Genomic DNA, 22127 nt, shown 5'->3' with positions numbered 1-22127 from the left:
AATAGGATGTTGGTAAACGACTCCCATTAGAAAAATATGTAGGGGACACTACCTTAATTTGCCTACTCCCATTAAAAAAACAGAATACACTTTTCCAACGAAGAGGTCGATAGTAAACACCATCCTCTGGAAAATATAATGGACTGACTTTTAGTAAACGGCTTCCTCTGGAAAATATAATGGACTGACTTTTGCCAATGAATGATTGTTGGCAAATGCATCCCATTAAAGAAAAGGCCTTCCTCTGGAAAATATAATGGCCTGACTTTGGCCAATGAATAATTGTTGGCAAATGCATCCCATTAAAGAAAAGGGACATACAATTTTGGTGATGAATACGTTGTTGGTAAATGTCTCCCATCAAGGCCAAAGAAAAAAAATATATAAGGACACACTTTGTGAACGAAATTTTTTTGATTAATAGCTAAATGTCTCCCATTAAAAAAAACGAGACTTTCAGCCTCTCATAACCAAAATTAAATAAAAACAGACTGTACATTTGTCGGCACTTCTTTATTATCTATTCCATAATTTTATTTGCTATTGATGATGTATTTGACTATTGATAGTGAGTAGTTCAATTTGGGAGTTAGGGTTGAGAAGCCCTAACTCATCTTGTATAAATATTGATACTTTACTTTTAATAAATGCAATTTCCATTGTGTATGCTTCAAATATGAATTTATTGGTCCTTAGAAGCATGTTTCTAGGCTTTGTCACCCTTTGAAATTATGTTGTGGGCAATTGTGATGAATAGATTGATAAATTGACAACTTATTAGTCTTGTGGCATCTAGGATTTAAGTGTGGTGACCATTAGCTAGCTTAATTGTAGCTAAGCTTGCTTGGGTCTCTATTATCTTACTCTCTAGGCCTCTAATTTTGGATATTACGGCCTTAACCGGCGTAATGCCCAAATTAGAGAGTTGATTGTGGCCTTAACTGGCACAGTTAATACACCGAAATGATAATTGGTTTAGTAGCCTTAACCGGTACTAGATACGGGACTCGACACATAAAGGAAATGCATGCATTTGTGAAATTGGCATCGATGTTTACAAGATAGTTAGTGTAAATCACCCGACACTCCCATGTTCCCATTAATTTGAAAATCCAAATTTAATTTTCTAGTTCGTTAATTAGTTGTTTAGTTTACTTTTCGGTTGCGTTTAGTTTAGTTAATTCACAATTCAAAACTTCCTACAATTTTCGACTCATTTGTTTATATCCACCACTAGGCTCTTAGTTTTGATTAGGCTTTGGTTTTCACCAAAGCCGAGCATTGCTAAGACTTGGTGCCTTAGAATAACATTTTTATTTATTTTCTTTTTCTTTTTCCTTTATTTGCTTAGTGACTCTAGTTCCGAGTACTCAAGGATTGTGGGTTAGCCACTAATCCCCGTGGTACGATAACTTTGGGCATAATATTTCCCTATCTTGACACGATACGTACGTTTGCGTAAATGTGTATCCAAGTCAGGTCGCGATCATCGGAGAAGGACCCGTCGAAGGAATTGGAGGTGCGAGTTGATCTGGAGGAGGGTATAGTTGAGCAAAAAGAAGATGACGACCGAGTCGCCGGCTAGTTCACAGCCGAGTTGGCAGGCAAGTTGGAGGAGAAGGACGGTTGGGTAAGTGGGGTGGTGGGAGCGGAAGGGATTCCACTCGGCGTCGAGGGCAATGATGGCGGAGCAAGTCAAAGAGGTGGTTAGGTGAGTGAACTTGGGAGAATCGGTGGAGGAGACGAAGTGGGTTTTTAGGGGCATTGGGTCTTGCAGATCCACGGAAGAAGAAGAGGTCAAAAGGGAAAAGAAAAAAAAAAGAAAAAGAGTGAAAGATAAAAAAAATAATAAAAGAAAAAAATAGTTGAGGGTAAAATAGACATTTCAGCATAAAATGGATGTCACGTTAGCAATTTAACAGTCAATTTGGACGGAGTTTGACGGTAGGGACCAATTGGGAGGAAATTGAGAGTTCAGGGACTTTTTAGGTGAAATTCGAAGGTCAGGGAAGGAAACGATGAAACCCTAAAAGTATAGGAAGTAAACAGTAATTAACTCTATTTAGTATGTTCGCACTTTTTGCCGGTAATAAGTCCCTACAGTAGTTGTGTAGGGCTAGTCGGGCTATATGCATGTGAATGCACTCAAAGTGTCTTGTTTGCTCTAGGTAGGCGGTGAGTTTCTTGCTTCGTCAAATGGTCGCTACCGCCTAGTGGCATGGTGAAGCTAAGTGTCGTCGGGTCTATCCTCTAGTGGCAACATAGTAGGAAAGCTGAGATTATAGTAATTATACTACGTTGTAATCGGGTTACATATCGTGTTATCTTTTCGTTATGTCACCGCTATATCAAAGCAAATGGAGTACCTAGCCAATAATGCACTCTTTGCTAGTTAATGCTAGTTATAATACATGTCTTCTGTAGAGATTCCTGATATATTTTGGAAAATACTCTAGATGCTTATTATAATGAGAGGTTTAGGCTCAATATCCTCCTCCTTGTATTCAACATTTTAATTAATCAAGGCTTGAGGACAGCCGCATCAGCCCTTTATTAAAAAAAAAAAAAAAACAGAAAAAGTGTGAAAATTTTATTGCAATTCCAAATTCACGGTGTCTTATTTTCGATCTCCAATTATTCTTACCATATTCTATGCATAGAATTAATATTAAAATTCTATGAACTACTACAGCAATCAAGACCGAATAATCGGTAACCATGTGAACTTTTAAAATTTTTAGATATAATATTTTTATAAGTTGGTTACTTTTTGTTTTCTTTCTAATTCTATTTCATGTTCTGTTGCTTGTGAGATCGGCAAAACGTTGGCTGATATATTTAAAAAATGAGTTATGGTCATCGGCTTTAACAAGTCTTTTTTTTTTTTTTTTGCGTACAAAGAAGCAAGTCTTGTTTCTGTTGGATACAAGGGTTAGAGATTTTCACAAATCAGAAGCAAGTCTTACTCTAAGGTCATTTGTGAATACTTTTCTTTTCGATTGTTATAAATTAATATTTTTAACATTCACTTTACGAACGAATTGAATTTTTTTATAAATCGGTATATGAATTTACTTATTGACACCAATTTGCATGTCGCCAACTTGATTGATGTATGTAAAAGCTAATTAATACTCAACTAATACAGCTATTTTCTTACTCTAAAAAACACTAATGCAGCAATTAACTCGATCTCTATTAACAACTCAAGTAATGTGATAAATAATTAATAAAGAGTAACCTCGTATTCTCACTCGTGTTTCATAGAGAATAACAGCCTTAGCCTTTGATGCGAGAGATTTTTAGGTAGTGTACGCGTACCACGTGGTGATATGTCAAGTTAATTAATGTTTGGGTGCGGCTATTGTCACCATACAATTTTCTTTGTTCACCCTATTTGCTTATTACACCCTATATTTTAATTTTAATTATTGAATTTACTTATTTAACACATTTCTCTTTCCCATAATATCCTTATATGACATATCCAATTAAAAAATAAATATTTTTAACAAAAATCTCTTATTTAATTTATACTCATAAAAAAATTTATTAAAATTTTCTAATAAAATCATAATCTGATTTACTCCTATTTTTTTATATTTTTTCTTTCAATTTCAATGTTCTCTATTTCAATTTATGTAAAAAGATTAGTAAATTTACAACTATGATCAATGAAGAAGAGATTGATTTTTTTCTTTGTGTTTTAAATTTTTACTTTCAGTGTTTACAAAGAATATTGCAAAGATTTTGATGAAGTTAAAAGTAATGGTTTTGTGAATTGAATAACAAATTAACAATGAGGAGGCAACAAATAAACAAAAAAATAGTAATAAATTCAAATTTGGGTGGAGAAGATAAAGATTAATGTTATCCAATGAGAAATTAAGTAGTGTTTTTATTAATTAATTACTTAATTATTTATTTATTTTCTTACATATTTGAATTTTAGAAAATTGGTGTACTTATTAGTCATTTTGCGTTTGAGTAACATAGTCTTTCAATAATTCAAATGTTTATATGATGAACTAAGGAAATGGTAGGGTGGTAATAGCCGCACCCTTAATGCTTATGCAGGGATGTGTTTTGAGTATTTCATTTTAATCAAATACGGGTTAGTTTGGAATATAATTAAAAATAAAGAAATATAATTGACTGGACGTACCACGTAACTGCTGGTACGGTTTTGGGCTATTAGCGGAGGTGGAAATTTCGGAGCTGTTGTCGAATGGAAGATCAAATTTGTTATGTTCCTAATAAGGTGACGGGGTTCAATATCAGTATACTTGAAAACAGCGCAACCAAATTGGTTCACAGGTGGCAGCAGATTGCTCACCATTTTTTTTTTTTGGCGAAAGATTGCTCACCAATTAAGTGTAGATTTGCTCTTAAGAATCATGTCTCCAGTAAAAGATTCCAAAGGGGTAACAACATACAATTCAAGACAATATCAATGCATTGTTTCTTGGAACCATTGATCAATTAGTTCCTTTGATTGGCTTAAGCTTTCCGGAGTTTTGTTTGATGCCTGAGGACTGCAAGGAAATGAGCTGGATTCAGTCCATTTTGTTCCGTGAAGGTGGAAACCCAAATCAGCCTTATTCGGGGCTTTTATTAGACCGAAATCATGTTCAAGAGGGGTTTTTCAAATCCAAATCTGATCTTGTGACTGAACCCATTTCAGAAATTGACTTATGAGTCCCTATGGAAGGTAATGCTGGAAGGTAGTGAAGCAGAAGTAATGCTGAGGGATCCTTTAGGGTGGAAAAATGAGTGAGATATCAGTCTTGAATTCCATTTGCACATAGAGCTGGGGTGTTGTACAATATTCAATACTTCAGCAAGTGGCAAAAGGGACAAGCTTTGGTTGAGAAGGAAAGATTGGAATGGATTGATAGAGTTTACAACTTCCTGGGTCAATTTGTAACCAAAAACCCAAGAGCCGCATGGACATTAGGAGAAATGTGAATTGGACTCGCTTGGAATCCAAGGTTGGGGTGAAAAATACTTCAAGGGAAATTTTGAGGAATTGGCAAGGATTTAAGTTGAGGTTGATTATGAAAACTTCTTCAAGAATGAGCAAAGCATTGTACCATTATTTCTTCGAGACTTGAGAGTAAACATTTTCGGTACGTTGTAGCAAAATTGGTACTCTACAGATGCTACATATAAAGATGCATGGTACTTGACAGAGGACATGTTTAATTTTTATTGTATTAATCTTCATGTAATAACTTGTTTGGATTTGGACCTCATCATGACTCATGAGATAAGAGGAATTTCTACTGCACTCAATCGGGATGAAATCTGCTGTTCCCAAAAACCATGTGCCAAGCCTGTCTCCATATTCTGATTGATCCATTAAGATTAAAAAATGAAAGAAAGATTAAGATAATGATTTTTTTAATCATTCTAAGCCAATCAAAACATGGGGATAGTGTTGGGAGAGGGTTTTTGGGACAGCAGATTTCCTTCCCACTCAATCTTCACGTAATAATTACATTTGATTTGGAATCAATAATTTCGTTCTTTTTTCTTCTTTTTTTTCCCCTCCTTATAGGAAATTATTACATGGTCCCGAATACTTTCTTACATATTTTTACTTAATCTCAAACCAACTTACTATTTTACGGAAGAACATCAATTGCATGATAAGCACAATCCATTAACGCACGGCAATGAATGGGCAATTACCTCACCTTGATTATTATCTTCATTTCTCTGATTATCAACTATTAATGTCTATGTTCCTTAGTTGTCAATTGCTTGATCTTAGGATCTTAATTGTATTGATAGTAATTGCTGACCTATCAGTTATATACTGTACTTATTGTAATAGTAGATCCTTAGGATCCAAATTGATCCTCGGTCCTGTATATAATTTGAAACACATCAATGAAAAATCATGAACATTTTCTCCCAATCCTCTTTATGAATTTTCAGAGCCTCTGTCTAGCGACAGCCTCTTACACTTTTTTTTTCCCCTTCCTCCAGATCAAATGGCCGCTCCAAACGTCACCACCTCCAATTTCCTCACCATCAAGCTCGATCAGACTAACTACTCACTATAGCTCAAATCACTCCCTTACTTAAGAGGTGAAAGTACTAGAATGTCCTTTGGGGGGGGGGGGGGGGGTGAATAGGCAACGCTTTGGAATGTATACGCACAAAACCGAAACTGATCTCAAGGATTGTAATAAGATTGCTATCCCAAGACAATGAGAAATAGAACAAGCAAAAATCAACGTATCAAGCAAACACACATATAAGAACCAAAGAAACACAGAAGATGTTTGCGCAGTAAAAATCCTCAAAGTGAGGTAAACAACTGCGTGGCCTTAACTTTTGAAGGCCAAGTGCTCCAGCATACACTATAAGATAGTAGTCAAATTACAAAGTAGACTTACAACCTCTCGGATAACTCTGAATGCAGTTACCTCTACCTAAACTCATTCAAGCCGGTTGAACTACTTCACACAAATTTGCTCACTGCCTCTAGATGCACTTCACATGTATCAACTCGTCAATCTTCAATTCTTGAATATGCTTGACTCCTAACTGAACTCGTAGGACTTCCAAGACATAAGAATGATATGGATGATGTATGAATGAATTCTTGACTCACTAATTCACTTAGACATGGAACAAATGAATTAATGATCAAGACACAGCTTTGCTTTATGAAACAAAAGAACTTTTCTATCGTGCAAAGCTTAAAGAAAAGAAACCTAATGTAGGACATATATATGCGTCAAGAGTAGACTCCCCCTAAAACAATTAGGGTGTGATAAATATCAATAAAAGTAAAATGACACCTAATAGGAAACAAATTTCCCTAAAAGATAATATGCAATAAGAATTGATTTTATCCTAATAAAAGGAGATATGTGCTCTAAACAATAAACGTCCAAATCAGATAATTAAACACTGACAAAACCACTTGATATGACATTCCTTTTAAAAACCCAGACACCTAGACAACGTACAAGGTGAGAATACTAAACTTCAGGATTGAAGCACAGCTAACAATCCCGGAACTCAATCATGCACAATGTAATGAATGAACCTTACTAGACTTTCCATACGAGTCAGTAGGATCTTGTCTTGTGTTTCAAGCCATGAACCTCAATTCCAATTGTTAAGAGCATTCTTCTCAAACACACTCTTAAACTAGAACTCTCTAGTTTTGTATAAAGGGAATGCCAACATATAAGTTCCTATACTAATAAGAGGCACAACCTCGTGGGTTTTGTTGATGGCACAAAACCTTATCTTGATGTCTTTCTCTAGAATGAAGTTGGTGATTTAACTGACACCGTTAATCCTGTGTACGAAGAGTGGATGACTACTGACCAAATGATGGATCAATGGCCCCCTCACACACTCTGTTCTTGCCACCGTCTCCTTCACACACCACCTGGACGTCACTAGCAAAGCGCTATGCTTCTCAACATCACAATCGAATTCTCCAATTACATAGCAATCTGCTCAGCACAACCCGAGGTGATTTGTCCATTTCTTATTATTTGGACAAAACTAATCAAATTGCTGATACTCTTGCCTTATTTGGCCATTCTTTCAATGATTCTGATTTATTCTCCATTATTATGAATAATGTTGGACCTTTATATGAGAATACTATAAGCTCTGCTCAGGCATGTGAAACTCCCATTACTTATGATGCTCTTGAGGCATTGCTATTGAGTGCTGAAAGCCACTCAATGAATCAGGCTCTTGTAAATGGGCTAGAAAAGGAACTGCGACCATAAGCGTTAGGGCAGCTTGAGCATCGGTGAGGTCCAAGGAATGATCCACGTAAACGAGTTCCACCAACAAGATGTTTGTGAGTGAGGTGGACATTGGTGATGGACTTCAAGTCAACAAGAGCTTGATTCTTCAAGCGGCTTTCAACACTCAATAGCAATGCCTCAGAAGCATCAAAGGTAATGGGCGTTTCAAGTGCCTGAGCAAAGCTACTTCTAGTATTCTCATATAAAGGTCCAACATTATTCATAATAATGGAGATTAAATCATAATCATCAACAAGATGGCCAAATAAGACAAGAGTATCAGTAATTTGATTAATTTTGTCTCAATAATCAAAAATAGACAAGTCACCTCGAGTTGTGCGGAGCAGATTTCCGCAATGTTGGAGAATTCGATTGTTGTGTTGAGAAGCATAGCACTGTACTAGTGACATCCAGGTGGTGTGCGAGCTGATGGAGCGTGAGATGGTGGCAAGAACAGAGGGTGTGAGGAAGCCATTGATCCATCTGTTAGTGTAAATAAAGTAGCTTAGGCAGTAAGAACAGTTAGTTAGAATGGTTGTTAGCTATTTTCCAGATAAGTGACAAGTGTCAAATTTCTGTACGTTAGATTAGCTATCTCTCTTACTATAAATACCTACACAGCTGTAATAAATTCATTACGTCCAAAAATCAATAACAGAAATCTGTTTGTTCTCTCTACTCTTCATTTTCTTCATGCTTGCTTTCATGGTATCAAGAGCTCAGGTTGATCGGTGACCTCATGCACAAAGCTCAGTCATCCTCTCTAGCAGCTCAGTTCTTCATTGTTGAAGCTTTTCCAGTGTTGATTTCTACTTCATCTCTGCAAATCATACAAGATAAGTAAAGCTGTTCATCAAATTTTTCAGATCTAGCAGTACAAATTCGTTGAGATTTGTTGTTAATATCATCGTCGAAGACTTGGATTTACATATAGAGCAATTGTAGAGGAAAAAGTTGTGATTCATACTCAGAAACCCTAGTTTTTTTTTTTGATCATTTGGTCAGTAGCCATCCATTCTTCGTACGTTGGGTTAACTATGTCAGTTAAATAACCAACTTCATTACGGAGAAAGACATCAGGACAAGGTTAGTGCCATTAACAAAACCCATGAGGTTGCGGCTCTCGAGTAACGGAGTGATTTGAACTACCCATAATGAGTAGTTGGTCCGATCGAGCTTGATGGTGAGGAAATTGAAGGTGGTGGTGGTAGTGGTGGTATTTGGAGCGGCCTTTTGATATGAAAAAAAAAAAGATGAAGAGGATGTCGCTAGACAGAGGCTCTGATACCATAAAAAATATTAGGAGAAAATGTTTCATGATTTCTCATTGACGTGTTTCAACTTATATACAGGACTGAGGATCAATTTAGATCCTAAAGATCTGCTATTACAATCAGTATAGGACTGATGATCAGTTTAGATCCTATAGGTCAGCAATTACAATTAATACAATTAAGATCCTAAGATCAAGCAATTGTCAACTAAGGAACATAGATACTAATAGCTAATCAGAGAAATTAAGATGGTAATCAACGTGAGGTAAATGTCCATTCATTTCTGTGCATGAATGGATTGCGTATCATTGCATTCATACTTTGACCATCTTCCTGGACCACGGTAATTGACATAATCTTATTATGTACCGCATCAGTGAGATACTTTGCACTCTGCTTATACTCTTATAGTCCATCCTTGTGGTGTGATTGAACTTTTGAAATGTGCCTCTCGGTGATTTATACCAAGTAACAATCATCTCCTCAGTTCTAGTAGTAAAGGATTAGAATTGAAAAGCAATGAAGACGTTGAAGTGCTCTTGTGATCTGAAATAGAACTAATACCACCAGAAACCAATATAGCAGTAAATCTACGAAGAGACCCTTACAGGGACAATGAGAGGGATCAAAATTGGAATGAGATAGAGGACAGGTTTTTTCTGTATCATCTTAATGTAATAGCTGGACTTGAATTGGATTGATAAACCTTTTTCTTCTTTCAGTTTCTTCTGTACAAGAAAATGGATACTAACATGAGACTTTGATCTCTGTCATCAGTGTCATGTATATTTGCATAGTTAGAATCCATTAGTCTTTTGATTTTAGTATTAGTAATAACTAATAAGGATTAGAATTAAGAAAGAAATGAAAGGCAGCTCCACCATAATTTGGAAAAGCTATATAAGCACTAAAACTACATACAGAGACTTTAGATCAAAATTGATGGTTAGTCGACCATGTGGACAAAATTATCAAACAGCTGTATGAAAATCCCTCTTTTTGCCTGGTGTGTGCTTACATCAAAGCAATAATTCCTACTTCTACACTTCTACCATTAAGAAGTAGAACAGGTCAAAAATGTTGGAAAATGCTTTAATTATAAAATTAAGACAGAAGCCTTGCATTAACTGACTTCGCATCCTAATCAGCTGCCACGTCACTATTGAAAATGTCAGCAGCATGACCAATTCACATGCTTGCTGGCCATAGGAGGCCAGAAGAAACCCAGAAGAAATAGACAGAGAGAACTAGTAGTGCATGTATATGCAATTTGACACATAGCTACTTTGCATGCAACACAAAGCATATGGAAGTCCCAGAAGCTTTAACCAAATTCCAATGATAAAGAAGTAAGCAGCTAGCTACTTCAATTAATTACAGTAAATTGGTTTGAGTTACCGTGTTAAATTAGTAGAAATTTTTGACAGTTTTAACTTATAAGGGCATCAGACCTTTTGTTGATCTCTTCTGGTGTAGATTGGGACTCGGTGATTGTTTAGCAATATCCATGAAAAAATGGCCAAAAGTACAAGAGGTTGGGGCAACTTACATGTTGACACACTGTGGGTTACTTGGCATTTGAACAAGGAACGGGTAGTGGTAACTTTAAATGCTGATAACCGACAGAAGTATATATATAAACCAAAACTGGTAGATCCTTGCTTACTGCATACTTGCATAGTAATCATCACTAATTTCACTTTAGCTCTTTGTTTCTATGCGGTTTAGCAGAATAACAAGCCGAACTAATTAAGCATATAGGTGCATGACGCGGATATATGTGTAGCCAAACCGAGACTCAAAGCTCAATTCTGGAAGAGATGGAATTCTTAGTACTATTGCTTTCTTTGTTCCTGAGTTTAGTTTCATGTGCAAGTTCTGATCCAACCACTGAAACTCTCAGGCTGTGCATGACAACTCAACTCGGTGACTACACCGAAACGTCTCAAATCATCCACACCTCAAACTCATCTTCGTATTCATCTATCTTGAAATCCTCACAACAAAATCCTAGATGGCTAAACTCCACATCAAAGCCTCTCCTCATTCTCACACCTTTCAACGAGTCCGAAATCCGAGCAGCTGTGCTTTGCAGCAGAAAACGTGGCCTACAAATCAGGGTCAGAAGTGGAGGCCATGACTATGAAGGGCTCTCATATCTCTGCAAGACGCCATTCATCATCATTGACATGATCAACTTCAAGTCCATTGATGTCAACCTCGCTGATGAAACAGCTTGGGTTCAGTCAGGAGCTACGCTAGGTGAGCTTTACTATAGCATTGGGAAGAAAAGTGACGTCCATGGATTCCCAGCTGGGATTTGTCCAACTGTTGGAGTTGGTGGTCATTTTAGTGGTGGTGGATTTGGGACCTTGATTAGGAAACATGGCCTAGCAGCTGACCATGTCATAGATGCCATTTTAATTGATGCTAATGGGAAAATCATGAACAGAAAAACAATGGGGGAGGATCTGTTTTGGGCCATTAGAGGAGGTGGAGGAGCAAGTTTTGGGATCATAGTTTCATGGAAGATCAAATTGGTTCAGGTCCCAAAAGTTGTGACTGGTTTTACAGTTAACAAGTTAATATCACAAGGTGGAAGTAGCCTTGTGAATAGGTGGCAGTACATTGCAGACAAGTTCCATGAGGATCTTTTCATGAGAGTCATCCTTCAGAATGTTGGGAGTGGAAGTCAGAAACAAGTCCAAGCCGCTTTCAATTCTTTGTTTCTAGGAGGGATTGAGACACTAATGCCATTGATGAAACAGAGCTTTCCAGAGTTGGGTTTGGCGGCAAAAGACTGCATTGAAATGAGTTGGGTCCAATCTGCTCAGTACTTTGCTGGGTACAAAAAAGAGCAGCCTTTGGAGGTCTTGTTGTCTAGGGAGGCACTCTATAAGAGCAATTTCAAGGCCAAATCCGACTTTGTAATAAACCCTATTCCAGAAATCGGGCTACGAGGGATTTGGGAAAGGTTCATGCTAGAAGAACTAGCTTTCATGATACTGGATCCCTATGGTGGAAAGATGGCTGAGATTTCGGAATTCGAAATTCCATTTCCTCATAGGAAGGGGAATCTGTACAACATACAGTACATTGTGAAGTGGGATGTGAATGAGGTCAGTGAAGCCAACAAGCATATGAATTGGATGAATATGCTTTATGGGTTTATGAAGCCCTATGTTTCAAATTCTCCAAGGGGTGCCTACATCAATTACAAGGATCTTCAGTTGGGGACCAACAACAAAGGCACTAACACAAGCTACATAGAAGCGAGTAGTTGGGGGAGAAAGTACTTCAAAAACAATTTCAAGAGGCTTGCACAAGTGAAGAGCAAGGTTGATCCACATAACTTCTTCAGAAATGAGCAGAGTATTCCTCCTCTTCCTGGTTTGTTTGGCATTAAAGAAGTTTAATTAATCAGGCCAAGAGTTCCTTCTGCGTTTGATTAGGCCAAGAACTTCTAATGTAGCTTTCAGCTTATGATGTCATAGTGTAACAACTGTACCATATATAATTATATATACTAGCTAATCCCTATTAATGTCTACATTTTGCATGCAATTCCAAATCAATTTCTGTTCGTGGGACCCTGACTGAACTAATGCAGGAGAAACATGACTAGACGAACTGCAAAATGTGACTACTATTTAGTAATTTCGCCAATGAATCAATCCAACTCACTGTTTCGATGCTAATGGACTCTGTTCTGATTCTACCATGCGACATTGCGAGTTGTGCATCCACACGTGGAACATTTCCTAATTTATCACAACACAAACTTTGGTATCATCTATCAAGACTAACTAGAGAAAACGATAGACGAGAGCCCTAACCCCTAAAAGATGCATGGTTTCTAGTAACGAAAATGTCTGTTAGGCCAAAAGATAATAAACATGTTAAGCAAAGAGGTAGATCAAATGCTCCCAAAATGGAGGCCTAAGTAAAGTACCTGGCAGCTTAACAACACAACCACCTCTGCTTTCAACAAGATCCTTCTCCTTCTGCGGGTCGTGATCTACAGTTAACTGGTTCGCCACACCATCTCTGCATAAAACTGCCCGGGAGTCGCCGACATTGGCTACAATTAGCGTCTCTCCATTGATAAGTATTGCTGTAACAGCTGTAGATCCGCCTCTTGAACCAGCTACCTTTTCCAAAATCAGGTTGAAGAAACAAGTTCCAAAGTAAAACATATGATGCAGATAAAGATCACAAAGAGGAGAGTTAACAGCAGTGAGTATCAAATGTAATACCTGAGTATTTTATCAAATAGATGAGCTTGCAAGTATTCTGCAACTTGTTGACCTGCAAAGATTGCATATAAACCCAACTGATGGCCGTTTACTTTTCTAGTTTCTGCCACAAGATAATCTTCCATTCCATGGTCCATTTGTCCACTCACGCTCCTTATCATCATCTTCATCTTCCCTAGAAAATCCATGTCCTGCTTTGTGCTACATATACACAAATGCATTACCAATTTAGATATATCTCAGTGACGTTAAACTTCTCTTGCAAAGCATATAATCACATATAGAGGACATACAATCATGTTGTTTAGTAATAAAGCTTTTGAAAGTCTTGTGACCTGCAGCAAAAGTATATTGTCCGAAATTAGTAAATGTATTTGAACTTTTGAAGATAATCATTAATCATAGTGGTGAACTAAGCATATATACCTACCTTCAATTTACGAGAGTCATCAACCTTCAAGCTTTGCTTACTTCTCTGCAAGCAGAATAACGCAGTAACTATTAGTGTATTATGAAAAATGAATGAAACGTTTATCAAGTATAATAGCTTGCCTTCATCTCTGTTTGATCTTCCTCAAATCTCACTATGGTTTTATATTATTAGCTAGTGAGGGTGCATAATTAAGACAGGAAAAGCTAGCTAGCTTGTGGTTTTGTGCATACGTGTCAACACAAATGGCAAGAAAGCGACACCTAGGCAGAGATGCAGAGGGTTTTTGGAAGAAGTGTTCAATACCGCTTGTGGAGGAGACTACAAGTGGCCACCGTCTGTTGTGGAAGTGCACAGAAAGTTTGGACGTAAAAGCGATTCCAAAGAAACCCAAGCAAAGAGGAAAATTTGTCAATTCAGGATCATATTGATAATGTGAGAATGTCAAGTGAGACTACTTGCTCTAGTGAATACTTACACGTACTCAAATTAGATTGCATACACTATTCACCATTTATGAGGAATTCAGTGTCATACCTATCTTAAGGGTGAAAGGACAACAACAATTTACTGATACGGAACAGTTTCATTCTCATAGGAAAATTTACAGATGAGAGCTAAAACAAGCTGAATACCAATGGCTGGCTAAGGAATATATACAAGAGTTTCTTAGACAAGTAAAATGCCTTCACTGGCTGTCTTCGATCCTCAATTTCTTCTAACATAGAGAAAAATACTAACCCTACTCTCTTTTGGTCATGAACCCCACTGGAATGGTAAAAAATTGACCAAAATCTCCTACTCTCAATCCGCCCACAAAAAAAATTCTAAGATGGCTACAACATGCTGAGAAAGGATTCTCCCCTTCAGGTCACAGAGCATCCTTGCAGTTTCAGAAAGTATCTCAGTTCTTATCTACACTAGCAGCTTGTAAAAGGCTGAATGACGGTTCCTGTTGTTTTTTTGGCAGCAAAGAAAACCACTTTCTTATCACCTGGGCCGCATCAGATTGACTTGAAATGACCGAAAGATTCACGTTACTCTGGATAATTGTTTTGAAATCAAAAGACATCAGACCCAGCATAGATGTGACGGTGGCAATTTGAGTAGGAAGACCTGCACTGGTCCCAATGTCACGACATAAAAAAGCAGACAACTCATGCCTCAAGAATTCCACTCCTTTATCTTCATAGCCAACAGAATCAACTCCAAGCCTACAAATCAGAAGCACATCGTTAGACTTAGCACATGAAAAACAGATTGTAGTACCATGACAAAGTTTAGCCTACTATAAGATCGGATAATGTCAAAGGAGCTCACGCAAAAAGCGGTAAATGAAAACAGCTAATGAATCATATCATATGACGCCAGAAAACAACAAAGTTTCAGGCAAATTAATCAATAAACATACCTCCCAAGTTGACCAAGGAGGACAACAATTCCAGCAATAACATTCTCAGCATTGCATGATTCCAAAATTTTCATCAGCTGAGGAACAACTTCGACACTGGTCCATGTCCAGCTCTACAATTCAATAGAGAAACTTCCAAGCATCAGTCTCTAAGAACAGGTGGTTAGAAAAAATATTAATAACAAAACAAAACAAAAAGTCTCTAAGAACCATTTGAAGGAGTAAACTCCTCAATACAATCACAAAACACAAAAGTTGTAAACTCCTATGGAAAATTAAGTGAGGTAATAATTATAGAAATTAAGTTGCCAAAACAATATTCGTAAAGATAGAATCAACATTTATCGACATTTTGAACCATCCAAACATAATATAAACATCAGCAACAAATTTTTGATCCATCTACTTCGATCCTATGTCAGCTTTATACAGATTACATTTCAATGAAACATTTCCATTGAATACTTTCCTCAACCATTTCGAGAGCACAGCACATTACACTCAAAAGTTTAGCAACTTCAAGTGATAGACTGCTAAGCACAACACAACAGGAAATTGTACAAACGATCTATCCCTAGGTCTTGGACAACATAATAGGAAAAGCAGAGAAACGATCTATCCCTAGGTCTTGGACAACATAATAGGAAAACAGTATGAAAAATAAACTCAAAAAGATATTAGCAAGTACCATGTTGGATGCAACCAGCTCCACCAACGATAGGAGATCACAGAGGTTGCACAGTGTGATATTTGTATTTGAATTGACTGATTGCACCACATCCTGACTCATAGGTCCCAAGAAAGGATCACTTTGGAGCTTTTCTAAAAGCAATGATGTAGCAGTATCTACAGAAACAGCATCCTCAGAAAATGGGCATTTGACACACGGACAGAATTCAGTTCCTGAATTGCTTACTGATGTAATACAAGAACCAGCAGAATTTGATGATCTTATTCCCTCGAGAAATGTAACAATAGATTTCATGACAGTCACTAAATTATAGTTGCTAAAGTTGAAAAACTTCTCCCCACCCACGTAAGCAAAAACATGCAGCACCTTCAGAACCAAGGAACGATCTAATCTCCTAATCTGCAAAATGGTGTAGGATGTTTCACAAATAAAACCAATGTGATCAAATGCTGCACATAGTGAAGCCAATACAATGCTCCCTGCCACCAACTCATCCGCTGATGATGGACGAGGGGATATATCTTCAAGTAGGAAGCTGCTAGAGTGACACCCAACCATCTTACAATCGAAAACTCTTCCATGTATTATGAAATCCTCTATGAGACCAAGGGATTCATCCAAACAACCAAATTCTGAAAATATCCTTCTGCCATCACCATCAGACATCACTGCACAAAGAGGAAATAATCATAACTATGATGGACCAAAGAAGAAGGCATTATAAACCAACAAAATGATAAAGCACTGGATTAACCAACCTGAGCACATGTGTCGAGCAAAAGAATCCAAGCAGGGGTTGGACTCCCAATACATGCTCCCAAATTTACTTGAAGAAGCAACGGAGAAGTTAAGCAGCAACAAGGAAAAGAATACACAAACCTTCTCTCTATATAGAACAAAATGAACCAATTAGCAGAAATATCCACTGTACAAAAAACTAGACATTAAAAAGGTAAGAACAAGATCAAAATCAAATACAATGAGAACTAAACAGCTTGCTTAGGAGGGAGGGAGAGAGAATAAATTGAAACACAGAAAGAAAGGAGAAAATTTGACCACATCTTGAGTCCTATGAATTACTTACTTGGGGAGAAGTTTTTCTTCACTCTTAACAGCAAACAGAATATCTCGCACCATCCACTCTGTATGAATAGCCAAAGAGCACTGTGCAATACAAGTTCTGGATGCATTGCATATCCTAGAAATGCTACTGCTGTCTTCAGTGTTTGAAAACACAACATGATACTTGAGAATATTGTCATCCGCAGCACCATCACTTCCAAATGGGAACATAGCCTTACTTTTTAAAGTAGGTGCATTAGAAACCACTTCAGCCCCAGCATCCTGCACCTGGATATCCCAAGGTTTACCCATTGCTGCAGAATTACCAGAACCATTCCCATTCAGGTCTTGTGTGTCACAACAATCACCATGACCTCCATTCTTATTTGAAAATCTGTCACAGATAATTTCCTTTATTAAAGGATTGATCTTATTGGCAATAGAAGTTTCAACATCTAGGACCTCAATCTCGGGAAGTGTAGGAGACAATGGCATTTCCATTGCCATCCTGTAGCATTCTTCATCAGCAGCATTGTCCAATTCTAACAGTTTAAGGTAGTTCCCATCGGTTACTTCATCAAAACTTGCTATATCACTAGTATCGAGATCACTTATGCCTTCTCTGCTCGCTTGGGCAGTCCCTATCAGCTCACCCGCAATTTTTGGAACTTGTCTGCACACATTCGTACATTCATTTTTGAATCTATCTGCCTTCTTTTGCTCATTCCTGACTACACAACTCGCCAATACCAATTTCCCTTCACAAGCTGCCTTTCTCTTCTCATGCAGTCTTTCTTCAACCGGTTTCTTTATTTTCTTGCTTAACAAACAATGCAAATCAGATAGCTTTTCATCTACCTGCTGGTGGAACTTCTTACCCTCACAGTAAAGATTTTCAATTGACTCAACTGCATCTATTATCCTCTTTCTCTTCCTGCTATGCTCATTGACTTGTCCAATACCATCAGTTCGTACAGGACTTTTGACAGTGTTTTCAGCCACCACAGCAATAGTTTCGTTGCACTTTCTTTTAATAACCTCAGTAGACAAGTTGGATATTGTTGGTTGCACATTTTCCTCAACTAATTTTGTTGGCACGGTAACAGAAAAGGCACCTCTGTCCTGTGAGCCCACCAACTGTCCATCAGAAAAAGATGCTGTACTTGAATTTATTGCAGAACTGTGTAACATGTTTCTCTTAGAGCCTCTAGGAGACTCTGATTTAGAATCAATACCTGAAATAGATCCAGTGCAGTTTCCTCCAGATAAAGGAGGATAAGGTCCAGTATGTTGCATGGCTTCCCTGAAAGGATCTGATTCATCCAAAACTGGGAAGCCAGATTTCAGAAAGTCAGTTCCACTTTGAAGATTCATCTGCAAAGATTCTAACCCTTGGTGATTCTTGTTGCTTAACCGTTGCTTTTTCATGATGTTCCAGGTCTGCAAAGTGAAACAGCCATTTCAGTTAACGTTATCGGACTACAAGCTTGTACAAGGATGGGTAAGATCACATAACTGACTGAAAAATCCAAGAGACTAATTTAGTATGAAAGACAACAACTAAAAATGGGGTATTTAGAAGCCAAACTGTATATTTGAAAGGTGTGTTCCCCTATCTTAGGTGTGAGAAGAAGATTGATGTGTGTTCCATTATCTCAGAAGCTCAGTAACTAAACAGACTAGACAAGAAAGACAATAATATATATTTCTCGCCAGATTGATATATTTTTATTCAGAAACGGTGGGAGGCGAGGGTACAATTCATTTTAAACCTCACTATGTAACTCTGGTATTATTATTAAAACTTTGCATGCACTAAGTAGTATAATGAGCACGCTTATGCTCTACCCACCAGATTACAATACTAAAAGCCATCAGATGAACAAGGTTCATTTGTCATCAACCATGCCTGAAAAAAGGAAAGAGAACTTAAAAGCAAAGCAGAACAGCAAACGCTAAAACATGCTCATACTACATTTTGAGTATGGATGCCCTCACCAATGTCATCAGAACTAACTATATTACCATAGAACCAAACTGAAACTGGGTAACTAAACAGATTAGAATACGGGGACGAACCTTTTCATGGTCATCTATACCTTCGGCATTATAGGAGAAAGAGTTATTAAGCATATCCATGCGCTGTGAAATTTGATCAAAGTCCAACTTCAAGCGACCAAATTCTTGTTGTAGGATACTGTTGCGATTTCTTTCCAGCTTGACCTTGACCACTTCCTTAGCATGCTTTCTTTGCATTTTCTCAAACTTCAGCTGCTTCTTTAAAAGTTTCACCTTTGCACTTTCATCACTCATACCTTTGGCAAGTTGTTGAACAGCAGATGCCTCGATTAAATTTCTAGTAGATAATTCCTCAATCTTTTTTTTAGCTTCCTCTAACTGCCGAGAGAGATAATCAGCACGAGATTTTTCTTCCATGGCCCTCTTCCAATTTACTTCAGCAAGCTGTTTCTGCTTTTGAGTTCTCACCGTCTCTGAGTCTGGTCGCTTTTTCTCCTTCACCACCTTCTGCTTTTCAACTTCGTATCTTTTGTTTGCTTCATCAAAATTTGAAATCTCTTCGGAAGCGAAAGCAATTCTATTACAATCAGGTTGGCCACCAGGATCCGCATGTAATTCTTTTGAACACCTAAGTTCATTTAGCTCCTTTTGTAATTCATCAACCCTCTTTCTGCTCTCTACCAATTGCAGAGACAAACTTTCAGCACGAGATTTTTCTTCAATGGTCTTTTTCCTGTTGGCTTCTGCAAGCTTCCTCTGTTCCTCTGCTTTCACCATCTCTGAATTTGCACATTCTCTCTCCTTGACGACCTTCAATTTTTCTGCTTCAAGCTTTTTGCTTGCTACTTCGAGTTTCAATGTTTCTGAATCCAAATTAGATTTCGCTTCATCAGCTTCTATTTGCAATACCTCCAACCGAAGCCTATAATTCTCAGCCTTCTCTCCTTCAATATTGGCATGCTTCCTTTCTTCGTCAGCCTTACTTTTTTCAATTTTCATAATTTTCAGTGCTTCAGCAGCCTTTTTCTTCTCCGCTTCTGCTTTCTTACTTTCTGATTCTGCTCTTTTCTTCTCTCTCTCAATAAGCTCCTTGAGACAACCAATCTCTTTTTCCCCTTCAGAATGAGATTTTGCTTTAGCAGAGCCTTTCTCCAATACCTCCAATTGAATCCTATAATTCTCCGCCTTCTCTCCTTCAATATTGGCACGCTTTCTTTCTTCATCAGCCTTCTTTTTTTCAATTTTCATACTTTTTTGTGCTTCGGCAGCCTTTTTCTTCTCCGCTTCTGCTTTCTTACTTTCTGATTCTGCTCTTTTCTTCTCTGTCTCAATAAGCTCCTTGAGACAACTAATCTCTTTTTCCCCTTCAGAATCAGATTTTGCTTTAGCAGAGTCTTTCTCCAATACCTCCAATTGAAGCCTATAATTCTCCGCCTTCTCTCCTTCAATATTGGCACGCTTCCTTTCTTCATCAGCCTTCTTTTTTTCAATTTTCATACTTTTTTGTGCTTCGGCAGCCTTTTTCTTCTCCACTTCTGCTTTCTTACTTTCTGATTCTGCTCTTTTCTTCTCTCTCTCAATCAGCTCCTTGAGACGACTAATCTCCTGTTCCCGATCAGAAACATGACCTTTAAGAAGCTTTACTTCATTCTTATCCTGAGAATCTGCACCTTCTCGCTGCTGCTTGAGAGAAAGTATCTCAGATTTCAACTCAGAAACCTTGTTCTCCAGAGAGACCCTTGCCGCATATTCTTTCACTTTCTCGTCTTTCTCAATATCTGCCAGCACTCGCAACTCCTCATATTCTGCAAGTACAAAAATACATAAGGGGAAATTAAAAAATATGTTGACTACCCAGCTTGATAAGCACATTATCCCAGCAAACTAAAAAAAAGCTTAGTCCTGCCACATAGGGCTCTCCATATCTTAGAATTACACTCTTTTTCCCAATCATTCCATTTTCGTAAGCCTGGTACTGCAAAAAAATTCAGTTTGTAGCTGTGTTTTTCATCCGACCCTAATTGCATTACTAGTCCAAGCTTCAGACAAGAATCGCATTATCTAATCCACAACAATCTCACTGAATAAAGTCGAGACATGATTATCATTCCAACATCGAGCTAATTAGTACCGGATATGTAAGAGTTCGAAAGATCAGAAGAAACTTACCTTTCTTGAGATTGGAATTCTGTGCTTGAACTTCTTCCGTCCCCTGTTGAAGGATATTCACAGCTTCCCGCAGATGATTCCGTAGCTTCTCACTCTTCAAATACTTCTTTTGCCACTGCAACAACAAAAGCACAAACTTAGTCTCCTATCAAAATCGAAACCGAAATCCCGCTCACACACATACAAATCAAAAACCAAACGCAAATTCAAATTCAAATTCAGATTCAAATCAAAATCAAAATCGAAAATGTGTACCGCAGCGCAGCAGGGATTGGCCTTCTCAGGCTCCACCGGCACTTTCGCCGCCATTGCTGCAAGTAAAAAAAATGCCGAGTCAAGCAAATTTCTTTAATAACGAAAATGGGCGGTTTTCGTTTTCTGAGATTCTAAACCGGCAAATGAAAAATCAGTGAGAAAGAGATGCCTACTGGGTTTATTGGAGTTGGACGAAGCTATTGAAGCGACCATTAAAGCCGCGACCTTTCCATTGTTTCTGTAAAGAAGAGAGGAAGAGAGAGGCAACGCCTATATTGGTTTTCAGAAAATCAGGAGGGAGTGAGGAGCAGAGAAGAGAGAACCCTAAGGATGAATTTGGGTCGGTCAATCGGATCCTTAAACCCCCGCACCGGATCTTATTCTTGCTTTGGATCTGCGAAAAGAAAATTTTAAAAATAAATACGGTTTGTGGATCAGAACTTTGGGCCCGGCCCAATTGTCTCTAGATAATGACGCTCCTAGTTTCTAATTATGTCATCTTTTGGGAACGTTAGGGAGATAAAAAGGAAAATTCTTCTACACGTCCGGTGTAAGTAATTAATAATTTTAGCAGATCTGAGCCGTCGATAATTATAGGTAATATTTTTTTTTTTAATTACAAAATGATGTATTTGATGTTAATCATGTTATCCAGTCGTCCATTCATGTTGATGTAAGTGTACTGAATACTATCAAGATATTACTACATTTATCAGCCCAGTTGTGCCCGTCATCACAATTGGGCTGGCAAATAGGCAGGTTTTGCATGG

General features: G+C 37.8%; 2 protein-coding genes and 1 pseudogene across 4 annotated transcripts; 1 reads left to right on the top strand and 2 right to left on the bottom strand.

Annotated features, from left to right (window-relative positions):
* The first annotated feature begins 8441 nt into the window (after positions 1-8441).
* Positions 8442-12710, top strand: LOC112203293 (berberine bridge enzyme-like 22). Its single transcript, XM_024344284.2, has one exon. The coding sequence runs from the start codon at positions 10843-10845 to the stop codon at positions 12478-12480; it is 1638 nt and encodes a 545-aa protein (XP_024200052.1). The 5' UTR covers positions 8442-10842; the 3' UTR covers positions 12481-12710.
* On the bottom strand, positions 12686-13508 carry LOC112203170 (annotated as a pseudogene).
* A 755-nt stretch (positions 13509-14263) lies between these two features.
* Positions 14264-21742, bottom strand: LOC112203292 (centromere-associated protein E). Of its 3 annotated transcripts, XM_024344283.2 has the most exons (10): positions 21531-21740; positions 21358-21413; positions 21103-21217; positions 18994-20738; positions 18150-18354; positions 16937-18071; positions 16611-16738; positions 15850-16520; positions 15162-15274; positions 14264-14964 (listed from the first exon to the last, which is right to left on the bottom strand). In XM_024344283.2, exons 1-10 carry the CDS (start codon positions 21568-21570, stop codon positions 14655-14657), a joined length of 4518 nt encoding a protein of 1505 aa, XP_024200051.1. In that variant the 5' UTR covers positions 21571-21740; the 3' UTR covers positions 14264-14654. The 3 variants fall into 3 exon arrangements, with proteins under 3 accessions (XP_024200051.1, XP_024200049.1, XP_040375348.1); XM_024344281.2 differs by having other exon boundaries at positions 16937-18354; XM_040519414.1 differs by lacking the exon at positions 14264-14964 and having other exon boundaries at positions 15161-15293; positions 16937-18354; positions 21531-21742.
* Positions 21743-22127: the final 385 nt, after the last annotated feature.

Source organism: Rosa chinensis, chromosome 5 (genome assembly GCF_002994745.2).
Source record: "Rosa chinensis cultivar Old Blush chromosome 5, RchiOBHm-V2, whole genome shotgun sequence".
NCBI lineage: Eukaryota > Viridiplantae > Streptophyta > Magnoliopsida > Rosales > Rosaceae > Rosa > Rosa chinensis.
Note: the sequence above shows the minus strand (reverse complement) of the source record. Positions and strands in the feature narration are given on the sequence as shown.